We start from the raw sequence: 17,545 nt of genomic DNA on the forward strand, positions 1-17,545 counted from the left end.
TTTTCCTAGAAGGTATATAACATTTATGGGGTGGCCCCTACTTGGCTAAATGTATTACAAAACGTATAATAATGTTGAGTTGTAATTCTGTATATTCTGAATTTGTGGATTTTTCCACCTTGATAATAGTAGCTGTACTGATAAATGAAGTTGCCTTTCAAAACACAAATAATCTCAGAAATGGAGACAAGCATAACCCTATGCTTATGTCAAATACCTGTTTTGTAATATTCCTGTTCAGTTGCTTTTGCTTGAAATGACTTTTCAAGAGCATTCGGGTTGTTATCGTTTCTTTTGAAAGCCTTTGTCTAAACCAGTGGTGGTCTTCATCTTGATGTGTAAGAGAGTGTAAAAAGCAGTTGGAAACATGAAATCAGATCAGTGGTTCAGCAGGTTCCTCCTTTCTAGTTTTAACCATCACTAATGCTTTATCTATTCATAATATATATTCCTAATACTAGCTAGTCTGTCTCTATAAGTATCACTAGAAGCTGCAAAGCATTTTCAAAAATAATAGAGGCTTTTTTTCCCCCTGGTATTTATGAAAGTTGCTAAGGGTTTTATGGGACTTAGTTTAATTTGTCCATATGTTCTTCTATTAGTTATGTTAAAATGTATATATAGCAGTACATCTTCACTGTGAAAAAGTGTAAATAGTATAGATGTATATAAAGGAAAAAGTAACAGCTCTCCTCGTTTCCAAATTCCTACATCTACTTCTCAGAGAAAACATTACTAACAATATATATACATGTATATGTTTTACACATGTCTAGAAGTTGTTGTTAATATGTATATATTTTCCTCCATTTATATTTTCTTCTGTGACAGTTTGACAAGGAGAGGAGGCTGGGGATGGTGGGGTGAGGGAAAAAAAGACATAACATAGGCTGTAATGTTACTTTTGAATTTTCTGGCAGACAGGGTGGCACACAAGCATCTGTAGCCCTAGCTACTTGGGAGGCTGAGGTGAGAGGATTACTTGAATCCAGGAATTTGAAGTTGGAGTGAGCAATAATCATGCAGCTGTACTCCAGCCCAGGCAGCAGAGCAAGACCCTGCCTCTTAAAAAAAAGAACTATCTTAGAGAGTCTGTATGTCGTGATACCTTAAGACATAAAATTATCTCTTGATTATTATAATATTATAATTGTTATATTTGTAACCCTTGCCTAAATAAGTTTGCTCATATGACCTGCTTTGAAAGTTTGCTGTACATGGACACACTTACCTTTAGCTTGTGTTCTTAGGTAATTTTAAATGCCTTTCATGTAATATGGATTGTTTTGCTTTATGTTTAATCTCAAATCTACCAGTTCCTATTTTTCTTGGGACAGTTGAGTAAATTTGCCTCTGAAAAAATCCAAAAGGCTACTATTTTAAGAAATTCATACCAGCTGTTCCCACAGTTTCATACAAGGAAAATGTTTACAGGTGGAGAAGCTGCTCAGACAATCTCTTAAGGATTACATCCTAAAGATGAGGCATGGTATATGCTACACAGATGTCAACAGTGGTGAGAGTTGAGGGTAAGGGCAGAGACATTCTAACTCAACAAGTTAAAAAGCATTTTTGGTGTCCCCAGTAAGATGCACAAGATAGAAGAGCATGAGTAAAAAAAAAATTAAAAATAAAAAGATGACATTTTGAGAATAGGGATTAATTTTCTTCTGTCTTGGTATTTTTACTGTGCAAATACAATGCTAGATGCCAGCATATGCAAAAATAACAAAATAGCTCCCATTTGTTATTTGTGCAGTACCTCCCGTGTACTGTACTAAGCCTGTACGAACATCTCATTTAGTTCTCACAACAGCCTGTGCAGTAGGCTCTAGTAACTGTGTTGTACAGACGAGGAAATCAAGGCTTAGAGAGGTTAGATAACTTCTTTTGGTCACATGATTGGTGAGAGGCAAAGCCAGTGTAGAAACTGAGGCCAGCTCTGTCTCCCAAACATTGCTGTTGACCACACTGCCCAGTCACTGTGCATCTGGTTTAACTTGACTCTTTTATCTGAGGGTTTTCTCTCCTTTTCAAAGAAAAGTATGAGTAACCATAGATATGGAATAAATGTCACAGCTTAAAGGAATGAAGGCAGGAGAAATATGGAGATGAATTTGTTGTAGGACAGAGGTTTAGAGCACAAAAAGTAGACATGTCCTTCAGTTTTTCTAAAGACGCTATTTGCTGCATGCTGTTTTATTTTGTAAAAGATAGACTTTCAGGAGATCAACTGATCTAGTCCTTCTCTAGGTAGGTAAGACCTTTTTTAGGTGATAAATAATGGATTTTTTCTTATGATAAATTATAAATGTGTAATATGTATTCATTGTATAAAATTTAGAAAATAGCCAAGCAGTCTGGGCATGGTGGCTCATGCCTGTAATCCCAGTACTTTGGGAGGCCAAGGCGGGTAGATCACCAGAGGTAAGAGTTTGAGACCAGCCTGGCCAACATGGTGAAACCCTGTCTCTACTGAAAATACAAAAATTAGTCATGTGGACGCACCTGTAATCCTAGCTACTCGGGAGGCTGAGGCAGGAGAATTGCTTGAACGCAGGAGGCGGAGGTTGTAGTGAGCCAAGATTGTGCCACTGTACTTTAGCCTGGGCGACAGAGCAAGACTGTCTCAAAAAAAGAAAATAGCCAAGCAAAATTAAGGAAACATTTCTTCCCTAATCCTAGCAGCTAAGTTTTTTTGTTTTTTCTTTTTTTTTAAATATTTTGGTATATGGTAAATATCTTTTCCACCACTGGTTTTTTTTCTCTGTGGGTATGTACTTAGAACAAAAATGAGACCCTATTCTGTAATTTGTTTAGCAGTCTATTTTTTTCTACTTAACAGAGATCATGAATATTTTTCCCAGTGCTTAAATATTATTTTATAACATTCTTTTTAATGATAGCATAGAGTTTCCATTGTGTGGATAGTTTGTCCAGTTCTTTATTGTTGGACATTTGAATTGTTTCCAGGTTTTCATTTATATAAATAATGTAATAAACATAATTATTACTAAATCTTTACTCATATGCATGCTTACTTTGTAACATAAAGTAAATTTCTAAATGTGGAATTAGTACATTTTCTAAGAATATGCAAAATTTTAACACTTTTTATCTATACGACCAAGTTGCCCTCCAGAAAGTTGTATTTGTAGATTTTCACCTTTTTATATGATTGTCAGTTTTTCTTATTCTTGTCAACATTGGATGTAATAATTTTGCCTCATCTTGTCACTTTGACAACTGGTATCTGGGAAGTGGTGTCTGTTATTTTAATTTACATTTCCCAATGTTTAATGAAGACAAACACTTTGCCCCCTTACATTTATTGGTCCTTGCTATTTCTTTTGTGAATCAAACAGGGAAAATCTTGAACTAGTTCTAGGGATGGATGATCTCCTTGTCAGTCAACCTTAAGGCCACTGTAATTCTCCTATTTTTATTTTAATCTGTTTCTTCTTCTTTGGTTTTCTGGAGTTACATCTACCTCAGGAGACCTCCTTGTAGTGTTGAAGATCTTTATTTAATCTTAATTGCCTTAAAAAAATAATAAAAGTAAAACTTGTTTGTTGTGAAATATTATTTTTTTCAGACAATACTGAGTCTACTCCACCCCCAACAATGCTTAATGAAATATATAACATAGATTGTGAAAGTATTCTTTTTCCTACTCATAGAAGTGTCCTCTAGAGACAACCATTTTAAACAATTTATCTATCTTTCAGATGCTTATGTCAGTATAAAAATTTTTTCAAAACATAAATGAAATCATGCTTTACATCTTCCGATGTCAATGCCTGTAGGCCTACTTTTCCTTTCTTTAAAAAACATGTGTCTTGTATTTGTTTTTTTTTCTTTTTGAAGCATTTTAAAGTAAGTTACAATCATGCCATTTGCCTCTCAATATTTCTGTGTGTGGCTCTAAAAAAGGAGGATGTTTCATAGTAACACTATCATCTCACCTAACTAAATATTCCTAACATTATATGTGTACTTCATATTCAGATTACTTTATTTAGTCCAAAAAGTTTTTTTTTTTTTTCTTCTTTCTCTAGTCTAAGGTTTAATTCAGGTATAAATAGCCCAAAAAGGTTTTTATGGTTTGGTTTTTTTAAGCCAAGTTCCATTTTATCCTAATCTTTTCAACAGCTGCACTAAAAGTTATCTGGCTAAACTAAAATTAATTTAAGTAATCCCCTATAAAGGGACACTTAAGATGTTTGCAGAAACTATTATAAACAATGCTGAAAATAACATTTTTGTACCTACCTCTTTGCTTTAAAATTATTCCCTTAGGGTTAGTTTCTGGAAGAATAGTAGGGTCAGGAGCTATGCATGTGTAAAACTTGGATACATTTTGCCAGATTGCTTTCTGGCTATGTCATGCTAACTAAACTCATCAGTGGTGTACGCAGAGTGCCCCTTCCTCAAGTTCTTGCCAGCATCAAGCAATCAGAAAACTGTCCCATTGTTTTAAGTTTGTATTTAAAAAATTATTTTTCTTAGTAAGGCTAAGCATCTTCTCTGATATACGTGGGCATTTGAATTTTAGAGACTGTTAATCAATTTGTTATCATTTTTCTTCCAAATTCAGCAAGTATTGCTTTATCTTGCCTTACTGGACCTGCTTTCTGTCCATGTGATGTGGACTTCCTTTAGTTTCTCCACTGTTTTTTCAAGTGTGGGAATCAAATTTGGACATGACATTTTAACCGAATCTCAGTAGTGTTTTTTATCATGTGATAGTATTGGGGAAGGAAGTTTTGTCATTTTTTTAGTAATTGAAAATTTCATTACACGCTGTTTCCCAGATAGTTTTGATACATAACCCTCAAGGGCACATTGATCTAGAAAGTGAAAACTGTGCAATTGTTTTTTAAGCTTATAGTAATGTTTCATTTTCTGTATCTGTAAAATGGTGATTCAATAATAGTATCTATTTTAAAGGATTCCTGTGAGGATTCAAATGAGTTAATACATATAAAGTGCTTAGGTGAGTGTGTGGTGCTTAGTAGGTCCTAACTAAGTATTAACTATTAATCTGAATAGTGATAGTACAATCTTTTAAGGGTATAGCTCTTGGGCCACAGTATTTGTTTTCCTCTTCTTGAAAGGCTTATATATATAAATACAGTACTATACATAACAGTTCTTTGAAGATGTGAAATCTACATGTAAAAAATACATACCAAGAAAGATATTAGGATTTTATTTTTTCAGTTTTTCATTCAGTAACATAGAATCTACCATTTGCCAACACTAGACATACCCAAGTGAGTGGTTAACAGTTTCTGCTCTCAAGGAGCTCACAGTAAGGTATAGTTGTAGAGAAGCTACTTTTAAAGCATATTTAAGTGTTTTTACATAAACACAACCTCTCAATGTGTTTCATTTTGGGTTGGAGAATAAACAACCCTTAGTCTTACTAGTATTAAAAGAAACACAAAACAATCTTTCATTTTCTGAGTCTCGGTTTTTCAATTTAAGTAATGGTAATTACTAAATTTTCAGGAGAATGCATTGTAATGTGCCTAGCAAAAGTTGTTAATTAGTTTTGTTTTTAAATTCCTGTCTGACAAAATGGTTTTGAGACACTTAAGAGTAGCCTGTGTGTCATATGGTTGGTATATTAAAATAAATTGTTGTTTGACCACTTGCTTAACAAAAGGTCAGTTTGTTGAAGATACATAGTTGATACTGACGTTAGGAAATATGTAGTCTACATTTCATTTGCTTGTCAGCAGTTAGATTTGGAAACGGTCGTGTAATCATATTCTGCCATATGACTTAGGCAGCATCTCTCTGAGATGAAGAAAACATTTGTAGAATACCTTTTATGGCCCAGGTGATGTGTTGGATGCAGGATGACAGACTGAGGCTGCCCCGAAGCAGTTTTCAGACTCAGAGTACAAAATGGTAAGTCTTGAAGGATCCTGAGAGAGGAGTGATTAATTTTGCATTGGATCCCTGTTTTAGAAAGGTATTTTCGGAATCTCCATTTTCATCAGTTTTTTCTAGATCCATACTATAGAGGGAATCTGGGCATTTGGTTGGAGACAGTTTCACCACAGCAGAGGCTGTTTTTTTTAAAGACGTTGTAATATGAAAGAGTCAGACTTTTTAAAAATCAGAGGGGGTTATTTGGATTGTGGTTCTAATATTGTTTTTAATGAGTTTCTTTTCTTCACAGTTTTTTAAGTTTTAATAAAATTTTAAATTATAAAAGTAATATATGCTTATAAAATATTCAAACTGTTCAAAAGTATATCAAATAAAAATGAAACTATCCCCACTCTCCCTGGGTAACTGCAGTGAGACAGTTTAAACAATTACAGTACTTGTAAATAAACTTGGTTTTTAAGTACCTCATATTCTGAGCATTTACTCTTTTCTGTTTAAAGGGAGTAAATTTTCCTTTTTGGCAAAGTCCTCAACAGTGATGGAGGTTGTCTAGGAACTGTGAAGTGGAAGGTAACTGTCGTAGATTTCAGAAAGTACATTGACCAGCTAGATTGCGGTGTCCTACAGGGCTTTTTAAGGATTTATTGACACACTTCATCAAGGTATTTGAGAGAGTATTCAGGGAAACCTAAGAAATTCTGCAGTTCTTTTCCCTTCCTTATAAATTCATGCCTAGTCAGAAATTACAGCTTGAGTGGGATGTCCCTCCACAGAACTCAAATGCACACTATCTATCATGTTACTTAGTGTGGCAGTAATGTAAAATGGTAAGAATTTTTTTCTTTTTTTCTTTTTGCTTCTTTCTGTGAGGAGGCTTACCCAACATATATTTTATCATATGTCTCTTCATCTCTCCCTTATTTCAACTTCTACTTACTCCCCCAATTCCCCACATCATTCTGTTAGAAAAAAAATAAGTTTTGTCCACTGAGTTCTCTTTCCTATTTGATTTAATATATCTTGGGTTGAATGTTTCTCACAAAAACACTTTGCATTCAGAATTAGCCTATCAAGCTGTTTCCTCTGTAGACTCCTCCATAGATCGCATGCCTTTACTGTGGTGCCCGCTGAGATATGAAAAGCCACGTCTGCTTTTGGCTTAACCTTCTTGATTTTGGAGCATAAGTCTCTACGCTGTGCTTTGGAAAAGTTGTCCTTGTGGTTATTTTGTACCAGTAAAAAAAATTCTACTTTTAGTCCACAGAACTCACCTACATACTGGGGCAGAAGTCCTGTCACTATTCCATTTAAAACCATGGTCCTCATAGTAGCACACACATTTATCTAAATCTGAATATATATACACACATACCTGTATATGTGTATATACACAGGGATATGTAAAAATTCTAGTTGGGTATATGTTGGAAATGATAGTAACTTATCCAAATGGTTGATATTGAGGAATTTGTAACCTGCAGTCCTGTCTCTTACTGGTAACGCCATTCTGCTTGGGGAATATAGAACAAGCCCTAACAGTAATACTGACAGAATTCGGAATTATGATACAGTGGAGCCTTCACGTAATTCTTTGTTGAAGAAGTTAGGGCCTAAATGTTAAGGCTTATTGTTATTCTGAGTTGATAATCTCTGCCTTGCTTTAATAATTTTTCCTCATGCCTGGGTAGCCCGCGAGTTGCACAATAATCACTCACACAGCTTTGTAATCAATGCCCAAAGTAATAGGATTCCTCTGGCCACCGGCAATTAATAAATTTGTGTCTTTTTTAAAACACTAGCAAGTCGGGCCTGAAATACGACTGACTGGCTCTCCTCATTTGCATATTTATTGCAGTGGAAAAATTCTTACCAGATGATTGATGCTGAGCCTGCCTCTTGAATTCCAAGCAGCACATTATTATGAAATGAAAAATGCCGGCCATACAGTTGATTAAAGTTGAAGACAGTGGAATCGGTGTTTTTTAAGATTGTGGGAGAATTAAAGGCATATTTTAATAGATGTTGACAAGAAGTGAACTAACAAAAGCAAAGCAAAGGATTTGCTTGAAAAGATTTAATCAAACGTCTTTCTTGGGGGATTAATTGCTGGGGATGACTAGTGCAAGTGGCAGGCTTGTGTGGATTTGAATGAAAAGTATTGTTCTCAGGCCAATATATCGTGTGTCATTTTGACCTATAGTTTAGCTCTAGTTCTAGAGTTACTTTTGAAGGAGAAAAAAAAATGCTCTTGTAATCTGTAAATTCCAAATCAATGTATTTATATGGGGTAATATGAATGTGGGAGTTTGTGTATACTTGTACATAAATAATTGTAATGTTTGCGTATTTATTTAAAAACAACGATATAGATACTTAAAAACTGATAAAGTAAGCTTTATTTATTTAATACACTCACTCTTCCTGTTCCCACTTCACCCCATTGCCAGAAATTGCACTTATTGGTTTATAATCTAATTAATGAACTGTGTGTCCATGCTTAAACTTATTCCCTGCTTACAGTTTTGTTTATGTTGGACAGCCTAGATGAATCAGGGAAAAAAATAAAGCTGTTAGGTGAAAATGGTTTTTAGATTGGTGACATTTTATATATAGAATGCTTGCATATGGGTAGCATATAAATGAATACCTAAATAAGAGTCTGTGAATATTGTCCAATCCTAGTACAAGCAGAGCTTAAGATTTTTACCATGTGAAAGATGATTTTTGATAGAAATATGTTTTATAGCATTAAAAAATTATAAAATACCTTAACATATAATAACACAGTTACTATTTTTACCTTATTTCTGTGAGATCAACAAGAATTGATCCACATTTTATAAAGAATTGTCCACATTTTATAAATGAGAAAATTGAGACTCAAAGAGATTAAATTGGTCCATTCAGCATAACATGACTAGTTAGTGGCAGTGTCGGTTAAAATACAGGGCTCCTAACCCCCAGTAAAGTACTATTTACATTTACTCTCTACTGAAAATTATTCCTAAAACTGGAAGCCAGATGCTTAGGATGAATCTTGGTAATATGATGAGGCATATGTCCTTCTTAATCTCCTCTTAAGGGAAAGACCTTTTGAAATGGACCATGTAGGGTAAAATAAACATATATATTCTTGACAGTATCCATTTGTTTTGTGGCCATGTGCCAAGAGGGAGAGGGATGAAAGTATATGAATCTTTACTGCTTTTCTTAACTTTTAACTCTTATAATAATTGGGAGAAAAATTAGAGGTGAGTTAGAAACTATTGATTCATTCTGTTTATTATTCACAGGATTGAACAACTAGAATTCAGCCCTGTATGAATAATAGAGAGAGTTTTTAGAAAACAGTGGGTTTATTTGTTTGTTTTGGTTGGGAAGAATTCACTGTTGGATTTGAGTCTCCAGGAAAGAGGCTTTCCTCACTCTTGTCAGCTCTGGTTTGGAGGAGGCCTACCACCTGCAGCAAAGGATTGTCCCATTGTCTCAGGTTTTACATGCCAACTAGAAGGAAATGCAGCCCTAATATTGCAAAGAAATAAGAATTGTGTTCTGTCTTCTAAATCTCTCTATAGGAAGTTGTCTACATATTGGGCCGCTGGTGACATTTACTTTGATAAATTTTTTTTTTTTTTTTTTTGGTGGTTAGAAGCGCAGAATTGCAGATTTCATCTCTGGTGGGTCTCTTGACACTTTGATGCATGGTAGTGCTATCCCTGAATGGAGCCTAAATACTTCAGGGCTACTTTCTGACTGGGTGAAGGGGTGTATAAAATAAGAACATATGAGAGAGTATTAACAGAAAGGCACACTTTGATTTACTGATACTGGTTCTCTGCTTTCTTGTTGGATTGATATGCTGCCTAATATATCTGCAATGGATTTTTTAAAAACTGACTTGAACAAAATAAAAAGGCTCGTGTAGCTACCTGAAAGTGGCCCTTAAAAGTTGTAGTCTTTCGTTGGGTGTTTTCATAATTCTTGGGTATGCTACATGTTAGAGTCAGATTCTGACTTGCATGTTGGGGACAAGCAGCTATAAATAATATAGACAACTTTGCAGCTTATTCTCTGGGTAGTTCTTTTTTTTTTTTTTTTTTTTTTTTTTTTTTGGGAGGGAGACGGAGTTTCACTCATGTTACCCAGGCTGGAGTGCAATGGCGCAATCTCGGCTCACCGCAACCTCCGCCTCCTGGGTTCAGGCAATTCTCCTGCCTCAGCCTCCTGAGTAGCTGGGATTACAGGCACGCACCACCATGCCCAGCTAATTTTTTGTATTTTTGGTAGAGACGGGGTTTCACCATGTTGACCAGGATGGTCTCGATCTCTTGACCTCGTGATCCACCCGCCTCGGCCTCCCAAAGTGCTGGGATTACAGCCTTGAGCCACCGCGCCCGGCCTCTCTGGGTAGTTCTTGATTTTATTTTTTAGATCATGGACACGTGGTACTTACAGGAATTAAGTGCCAGATAATTTGCTCTTCTTGTTCTTTTAATTTTTTTCTTTGTTTTTTTTTTTTTTTTTTTTTGAGACAGGGTGTTGCCCTGTTGCCCAGACTTGAGTGCAGTGGCATGATCATGGGTCACTGCAGCCTCAAACTGCTGGGCTCAAGTGATCCTCCCACCTCAGCCTCCCAAGTACCTGGGACCACAGGCCTGTGCCACCACATCTGGCTGATTTTTTTTTGTACGGCCCTGGTCTCACTTCTCACTGTGTTATATAGATGGGTCTTAAATTCCTGGGCCCAAATGAACCTCCGCTTTGGCCTCCCAAAGTGTTGGATTTACAGGTGTGAGCCATGGTAACCAGCCAAATTTTTCATTGTGGTACAAAACGTACAACAAAATTTATTATCCTTACCATTTTTAAGTATATAGTTTAGTAGTGTTAAATATATTCACATTGTTTTACAACCAATCTCCAGAACTTTTTCATCTTGCAAAACTGAAACTCAACCCATTAAACAACTCCCCATTTTCCTCTTTCTCCAACCCCTGGTAACCACCATTCTGCTTTTTTCTGTGATTTTGACTACTATAGGTACTTCATATATTGGAAATAGTATTTGTCTTTTTTTTTTTCTTTTTTTTTTGAGATGAAGTTTTGCTCTTGTTGCCCAGGCTGGAGTGCCGTGGCATAATCTCAGCTCACCACAACCTCCGCCTCCTGGGTTCAAGTGATTCTCCTGCCTCAGCTTCCCAAGTAGCTGGGAGTAGCATGCACCACCACGCCCAGCTAATTTTGTATTTTTAGTAGAGTTGGGGTTTCTTCATGTTGGTCAGGCTCGTCTTGAACTCCTGACCTCAGGTGATCTGCCCGCCTTGGCCTCCCAAAATGCTGGGATTACAGGCATGAGCCACCGCACCTGGCCTGTATTTGTTTTTTTCTAGCTGGCGTATTGTACTTACCATAATGTCTCCAAGGTTTATCCATGTTGCAGCATGTCAGAATTTTCTTCCTTTTTAAGTCTGAATAATATTTCATTGTTTTTTTCCTGTTCTTTTTGAGTAGGTTCAGTTTGAAGGATTATAGACGACTCTTTTCTATACAAAGATGAACTGGGATGATGGGATTATTTATTACACTCTGGTTTTGGGATTTTTTTAGGTGCTTTTTTTTTTTTTAGATGGAGTCTCACTCTGTCACCCAGGCTAGAGTGTAGTGTCATGATCTCAGCTCATTGCAACCTCTGCCTCCCAGGTTCAAGCAGTTCTCCTGCCTCAGCCTCCCGAGTAGCTGGGACTATGGGTGTGCGCCACCACACCCAGCTAATTTTTGTATTTTTAGTAGAGATGGGGTTTCACTGTGTTAGCCAGGATGGTCTCGATCTCCTGACCTTGTGATCTGCCCTCCTCAGCCTCCCAGAGTGCTGAAATTACAGGTGTGAGCCACCACACCCAGCCCAGGTATTTTTTTTATAATGGTGGTAAAATAGACATGACATAAAGTTTATCATTTTAAGTGGACCGTTCATTGTCATTAAGGACATTCACATTGTTGTGCAACCATCACCACCATCTACCTCCAGAACTTTTTCACGATCCCAAACTGAAACTCCATATCCATTAAAGAATAATCCCCCATTTCCCCTCTTCTTAGCCGTTGGTAACTACTATTCGACTTTCTGTCTCTATGAGTTTAATTCATTTTAGGTACCTCATGTAATTGGAATTATACGGTGTTTTTCCTTTTGCAACTGGTTTATTTCACTTAGCCTAATAATTTCAAAGTTCCATCTGGGAATTTTTTTGTGTGTTTTTTTGTTATTTATTTATTTATTTATTGACGCGGAGTTTTTTGCTCTTGTTGCCCAGGCCGGAGTGCAATGGTGCAATCTCGGTTCACCACAACCTCTGTCTCCCAGGCTCAAGTGATTCTCTTGCCTCAGCCTCCTGAGTAGCTGGGATCACAGGTCTGCGCCACCACACCAGGCTAATTTTTTGTATTTTTAGTAGAGGCAGGGTTTCTCCATGATGGTCAGGCTGGTCTCAAGCTCCCAACCTCAGGTGATCCACCAGCCCTGGCCTACCAAAGTGCTGGGATTACAGGCCTGAGCCACCACGCCTGGCCTAGTGTTTGTTTGTTTGTTTTTTTAATTTTGAACAATTTTATTGTTAGAAACAGGCTCTTGTTCTATCACCCAAGCTGAAGTACAGTGTGGTGTGATCACAGCTTACTACAGCCTCCACCTCCCAGGATCAAGGAATCCTCCCACCTCAGCCTCCCAAATAGCTGGGACTACTGGTGTGTACTGCCATGCCTGGCTAATTTTTATATTTTTTTTGTAGAGACAGGGTCCCCCTGCATTGTCTGGACTGGTCTTGAACTTCTGGTCTCACGCAGTTTGCCCACCTCAGCCTCCCAGAGTGCTGTGATTACAGGTGTAAGCCACCACATCAGGCCTTAGATTTTTTTGTTTTTGTTTTTATGTTTTTCAAGATGGAGCCTAACTCTGTCATCCAGGCTGGAGTGCAGACACAATCTCACCTCACCGAAACCCCCACCTCCCGGTTCCAGTGATTCTTCTGCCTCAGCCTCCCGAGTAGCTGAGACTACAGGCATGCGCCACCACACCTGGCTGATTTTTTTTGTATTTTTAGTAGAGACAGGGTTTCACCATGTTGGCCAGGCAGGTCTTGAACTCCTGACCTCAAGTGATTTGCCCGCCTCGGCCTCCCAAAGTGCTGGGATTACAGGTGTGAGCCACTGAGCCCAGCCTGGTTTTTGCTTAAGATAGAGAGCAGCTGGTTGAGGATCTTGGTTTGGAACAAAGGCATTTTGGGTTTTTTAGGTGATAGTTCTGTATTACAAATTCTCCCAAGTGGTATGATATGCATATGGTAAAGGATTACAGAATTTAGAAATGATATGATCAAAGATCTTATTTTAAACAAGGAAGTTATATTTATATGGTTTTATATGCAGATTATTTGAAGGAATACAAAGTAGTTATTGGACCACTGAGTTCCTTCTGACTAGTCTCAGATGGCTTTCTCAGGTAGGTTGGTTCTCAGGCCTGATGTTGAAATAGTATGCTGTAGTATGAAATACATGGAGAACTTGTCTAACTCATGTATTGGTGTCCTACTGCTGTAAAAGGTTGGGATATAAACTAGTGAGAAGGCTGCTCATGCTGGACGGGGTAGAAGCAGAAGCGGAAAAGAAAGAGTAAGACCTAAAAATCATTTCACTTAAGTTTGTGTGGTCTACAGTTTGTGTGGAATGTAAAATAAAATCGAATGTCGGGATTGTTGAATGGAAGTAGAGATGCTTATGAGACTAAAGTTACGTAAGTGAAAGGGAAAGAGTGATAGAAGCATGGCCAGAGGTAAATGGGCAATTAATAGTGACAGTAAGAATGGAAAACGTAGAATTCAGCAACCAGTTAAACATCTAGAATAAGAGCACCCAAATGTGAGTGATCCATGAAAACACATTAAACAATGCACAGAGGTTCAGACAGGGAGAGGTATTAGGTAGAAAAAGGTTCTGTTTCTGACATAGTATGCTGAAGGAGTGATGGAAAAACCCCGTGAAGGTTTTCCAGTAGTTGCTGGAAATGGGAGAGTTTGATTATAGGAGAGGTGTCTTGAGTCCTTTCAAAATATAAATGGTGACTCTCAGTGTCTAGTTAGCACCTTTAGTAGAGTTATTCTGATAGAGAAGGTAAGAATTCTGTTGTCAGAGGACGAGTTTTGTTTTTTTTTGGGGGTGCGGTTTGGAGACAGGGTCTCAGTCTGTTGTCCAAGCTGGAGTGCAGTGGCATGATGATAGTTTACTGTAACTTCAAACTCCTGGGCTCAGGCAATCCTCCCATCTCAGCCTCCCAAGTAGTTGGGACTACAGCACACACCACTATACCCAGCTAGTTTAAAAAAAAAAAATTTGTAGAGCTGGGGTCTTACGGGGTTAACCAGGCTGGAGTCAAACTTCTGTGCCCAAGCAATTATCCCATCCCGGCCTCGCAAAGTTTTTTTGTTTTTTTTGTTCGTTTGTTTTTGAGACGGAGTCTCACTCTGTTGCCCAGGTTGCAGTGCAGTGGCATGATCTCAGCTTACTGCAACCTCCACCTCCCAGGTTCAAGTGATTCTTCTGCTTCAGCCTATGAGTAGCTGGGGTTATAGGCGCATGCCACCATATCTGGCTAATTTTTGTGCTTTTAGTAGAGATGGGGTTTTGCCATGTTGGCCAGGCTGGTCTCAATCTCCTGAACTCAGGTGATCCACCTCCGCCTCCCAAAGTGCTGGGATTACAGGCATGAGCCACTGTACCCAGCTTCCAAAGTTCCGAGATTACAGGCACAAGTATTGCCCCTGGCTGAGGATGAGGTTTGTTCTGTATGCATGGTGTTTTTTGGAGACAGGGTCTTGCCTTCACTCTGTTGCCCAGGCTGGAGTCCCATGGCGTGATCACTGCTCACTGCAGCCTCAACCACCTGGGCCAAAGCAATCCTCCTACCTCAGGGTCCCTCTAATAAGTAGCTGGAACTACAGGTACGTGCCACCATGCCTGGCTAAATTTTTTAATTTTGTTGTTGTTGTTGTTTTTAGAGCTGGGGTCTCACTATGTTGCCGAGGCTGGTGTTGAAACTCCTGGACTCAAGCAGTCCTCCTAGAAGACCAGTTTTTTTTGTTGGTTGGTTGTTTTTCAGACAGAGTCTTGCTCTGTCACCCAGGCCAGAGTGCAGTGGTGCAATCTCAGCTCACTACAACCTCTACCTCCCAGGTTCAAGCAATTCTCCAGCCTTAGCCCCACTAGTAGCTGGAAAGACAGGCACCCGCCACCATGCCCAGCTAAATTTTTTGTATTTTTTTTTTTTTTTTTTTTTTTAGTGGAAACAGGGTTTCACCATGGCGACTAGGCTGGTCTCAAACTCCTGACCTCATGATCCAGTCGCCTTGGCTTCCCAAGTGTTGGGATTACAGGTGTGAGCCACTGTACCCAGCTGACCAATTTTTATTCTAAAAGTTTTTACTCATAGACTATATACATAATCTTGACCAGCTATATTACAGATACATCTTATTGGCTACAAGGAGAACCAGGTGAGAATATATTCTCAATGCCCACATTTTTAATATACAATTCAGTACTGCAAATAGAAAGCCATTAGCTTGGGTTTTCATATGTGAACAGGAACTTTCCATAGGGATATGTGTTGAGAGATGGAGTGAAGGGTGTGGCAGCGCAAACCAGAGGCAAATGAGATCTCCTGGGGGCAGGGTGGAAGTGGTGGTGGTGAGGATTCCCAGACAAAGTCCCGCTCTGTAGGAGAAGAGAAGGAAGTGCCCAAGGAGCTGATTGGGAGAAGGAATAGTCCAGGAGGTCAGTGGGTAACCTGTAGGAAGATACCTAAGAAACAACGCCAGCACAACAAATGAATGGTCATAATGATGGACAGGGGAGGAGTTTGTGAAACTTAACACATTTAAGAGCCGACAATGCAGTGGACTCTATTTGCAGACACTTTTCTAAGCACCTTACACACATGGTCTTGCTTATTCCTCACAACAATCCTGTGAGGTAGGCATGTTGTTATTTCCATTTGCAAATCTATATTTCACAGAGTATTTAGTTCCTGTGTGTATCCTGTGCCTCCCCTTTACTCCCCATAGCCAGAACTCTCAGGGATCATGAGTTATAGGCATCACCTACTTTGGAGAATTGTAGGTAATTAATTGTCCTATTCTCTGTCCTTTATTTCCCAGGTCACAAGGCACTTAAAGCATTGTTGAGGTCATTGGTAGATCTTCAGGAAGAGTTGCTTTTCCAGTACCCAGACACTAGCTATCTCGTAGATGGGACAAAGCCCAGTGCAGGAAGGTAAGAGAACAGAACCATGGAGTTGCTTATTTTCTTTTTGTTTGGGTTAGTTTCCCATCATTTATGAAAGAGAAATTCAAGTTCTTTTCAGGCAGATATTAATGTTAGTAATATAGAGTCTCTTATGTTTAACTGGTGGTTAGAATGGCACATAGTTGGTGATTAGATTTTAGATTTTTGTATTTAGTTGTACCTGATATGCTTTGTGGTCTTAGACAAAAGGCTTGCCTTCTCTTTAGATCTATTGGAATTAGAAGATAAAAGCACTTTCTTTTTTAGAGATGGGGTCTTACGCTGTCATCCAGGCTGGAGTGCAGTGACGTGATCACAGCTCACTACAGCCTCAAACTCCTGGGCTCAAGCAATCCTCCTGCCTCAAGCCTCCTATGTAGCTGAGACTGCAGGCATTTGCCACCATGCCTGGCTGGTTTTTTCTTTTTTTTTGTAGAGACAGGTCTTTCTGTGTTTCCCCACCTTGTCTTAAACTGCTGGGCTTGAGCCATCCTCCTACCTCAGCCTCCCAAAGTGCTGAGATTATAAGCATGGGCCACTTTACCTGGCCAAAAGCACATTTTAAATATTAATGCTTAATTAATGTTTATGAAACCTTCTGTGCCCATATCATAGATTCGAATCACTGGTCACAGCTAGCTACCTCCTTTGAGTAAAAGCCATTATTTTGAAAGTTGGAAAAATTTCAGAAAACAACAGCAAAATAATCATTTTTCTCCCTGAAATTGTTACATTTAATGATTTTCCCCCTTTTGTTTATACCTGCTATAGATACCTGCTTGTTTTTTTTTTTTCCTTGGGCTTGTCTTTTATTTTTTGTCTACTGAACTAGTTAGGAGGGCAAAAAGGAAGCTCTCATTTATTGAGCACCTATTATATGTTGGGGTTAGTAATCCAGTGAGTACAATTGGCAGATGGTTGGAGGTTGTATTACATTGTCATGGCAGTTGCATATATGGCATTGCAGGTTAGTTAGCACTAATTCTGTTGCCTACCACTTTGAGTTTTCTTCACATTCAGCTTCTATTCTATTTGGTTCAACTAATATTATTTATCTTTCCTAAACAGTTGGTTACAGAGAGACACATTTCCCTTATTGATCTGGGGATTGAGGTCATAGACATATGATTATATGCTTCTTTTTTTTTTTTTTTTTTTTTTTTTTTTTTTTGAGACAGAGTTTTGCTTTTTGTGACCCAGGCTGGAGTACAATGGCACGATCTCGGCTCGCCGCAACCTCCTCCTCCTGGGCTCAGGTAGTTCTCCTGCCTCAACCTCCCGAGTAGCTGGGACTACAGGCATGCAC

The 17,545-nt window shown here is 38.4% G+C and overlaps 1 protein-coding gene across 2 annotated transcripts in view; it reads left to right on the plus strand.

Moving 5' to 3' along the window:
* Window positions 1-17,545, plus strand: part of AATF (apoptosis antagonizing transcription factor) — a 114,777-nt gene that overhangs the window by 25,251 nt on the left and 71,981 nt on the right. For both annotated transcript variants that reach the window (XM_032280771.1, XM_032280772.1), the window contains one exon: window positions 16,113-16,227. In XM_032280771.1, coding sequence (XP_032136662.1) covers window positions 16,113-16,227 — 115 coding nt within the window. The remainder of the gene's footprint in view (window positions 1-16,112; window positions 16,228-17,545) is intronic.

This window comes from Sapajus apella, unplaced genomic scaffold, assembly GCF_009761245.1.
Source record: "Sapajus apella isolate SASKATOON/1434 unplaced genomic scaffold, GSC_monkey_1.0 scaffold12, whole genome shotgun sequence".
NCBI classification, from domain to species: Eukaryota; Metazoa; Chordata; class Mammalia; order Primates; family Cebidae; genus Sapajus; species Sapajus apella.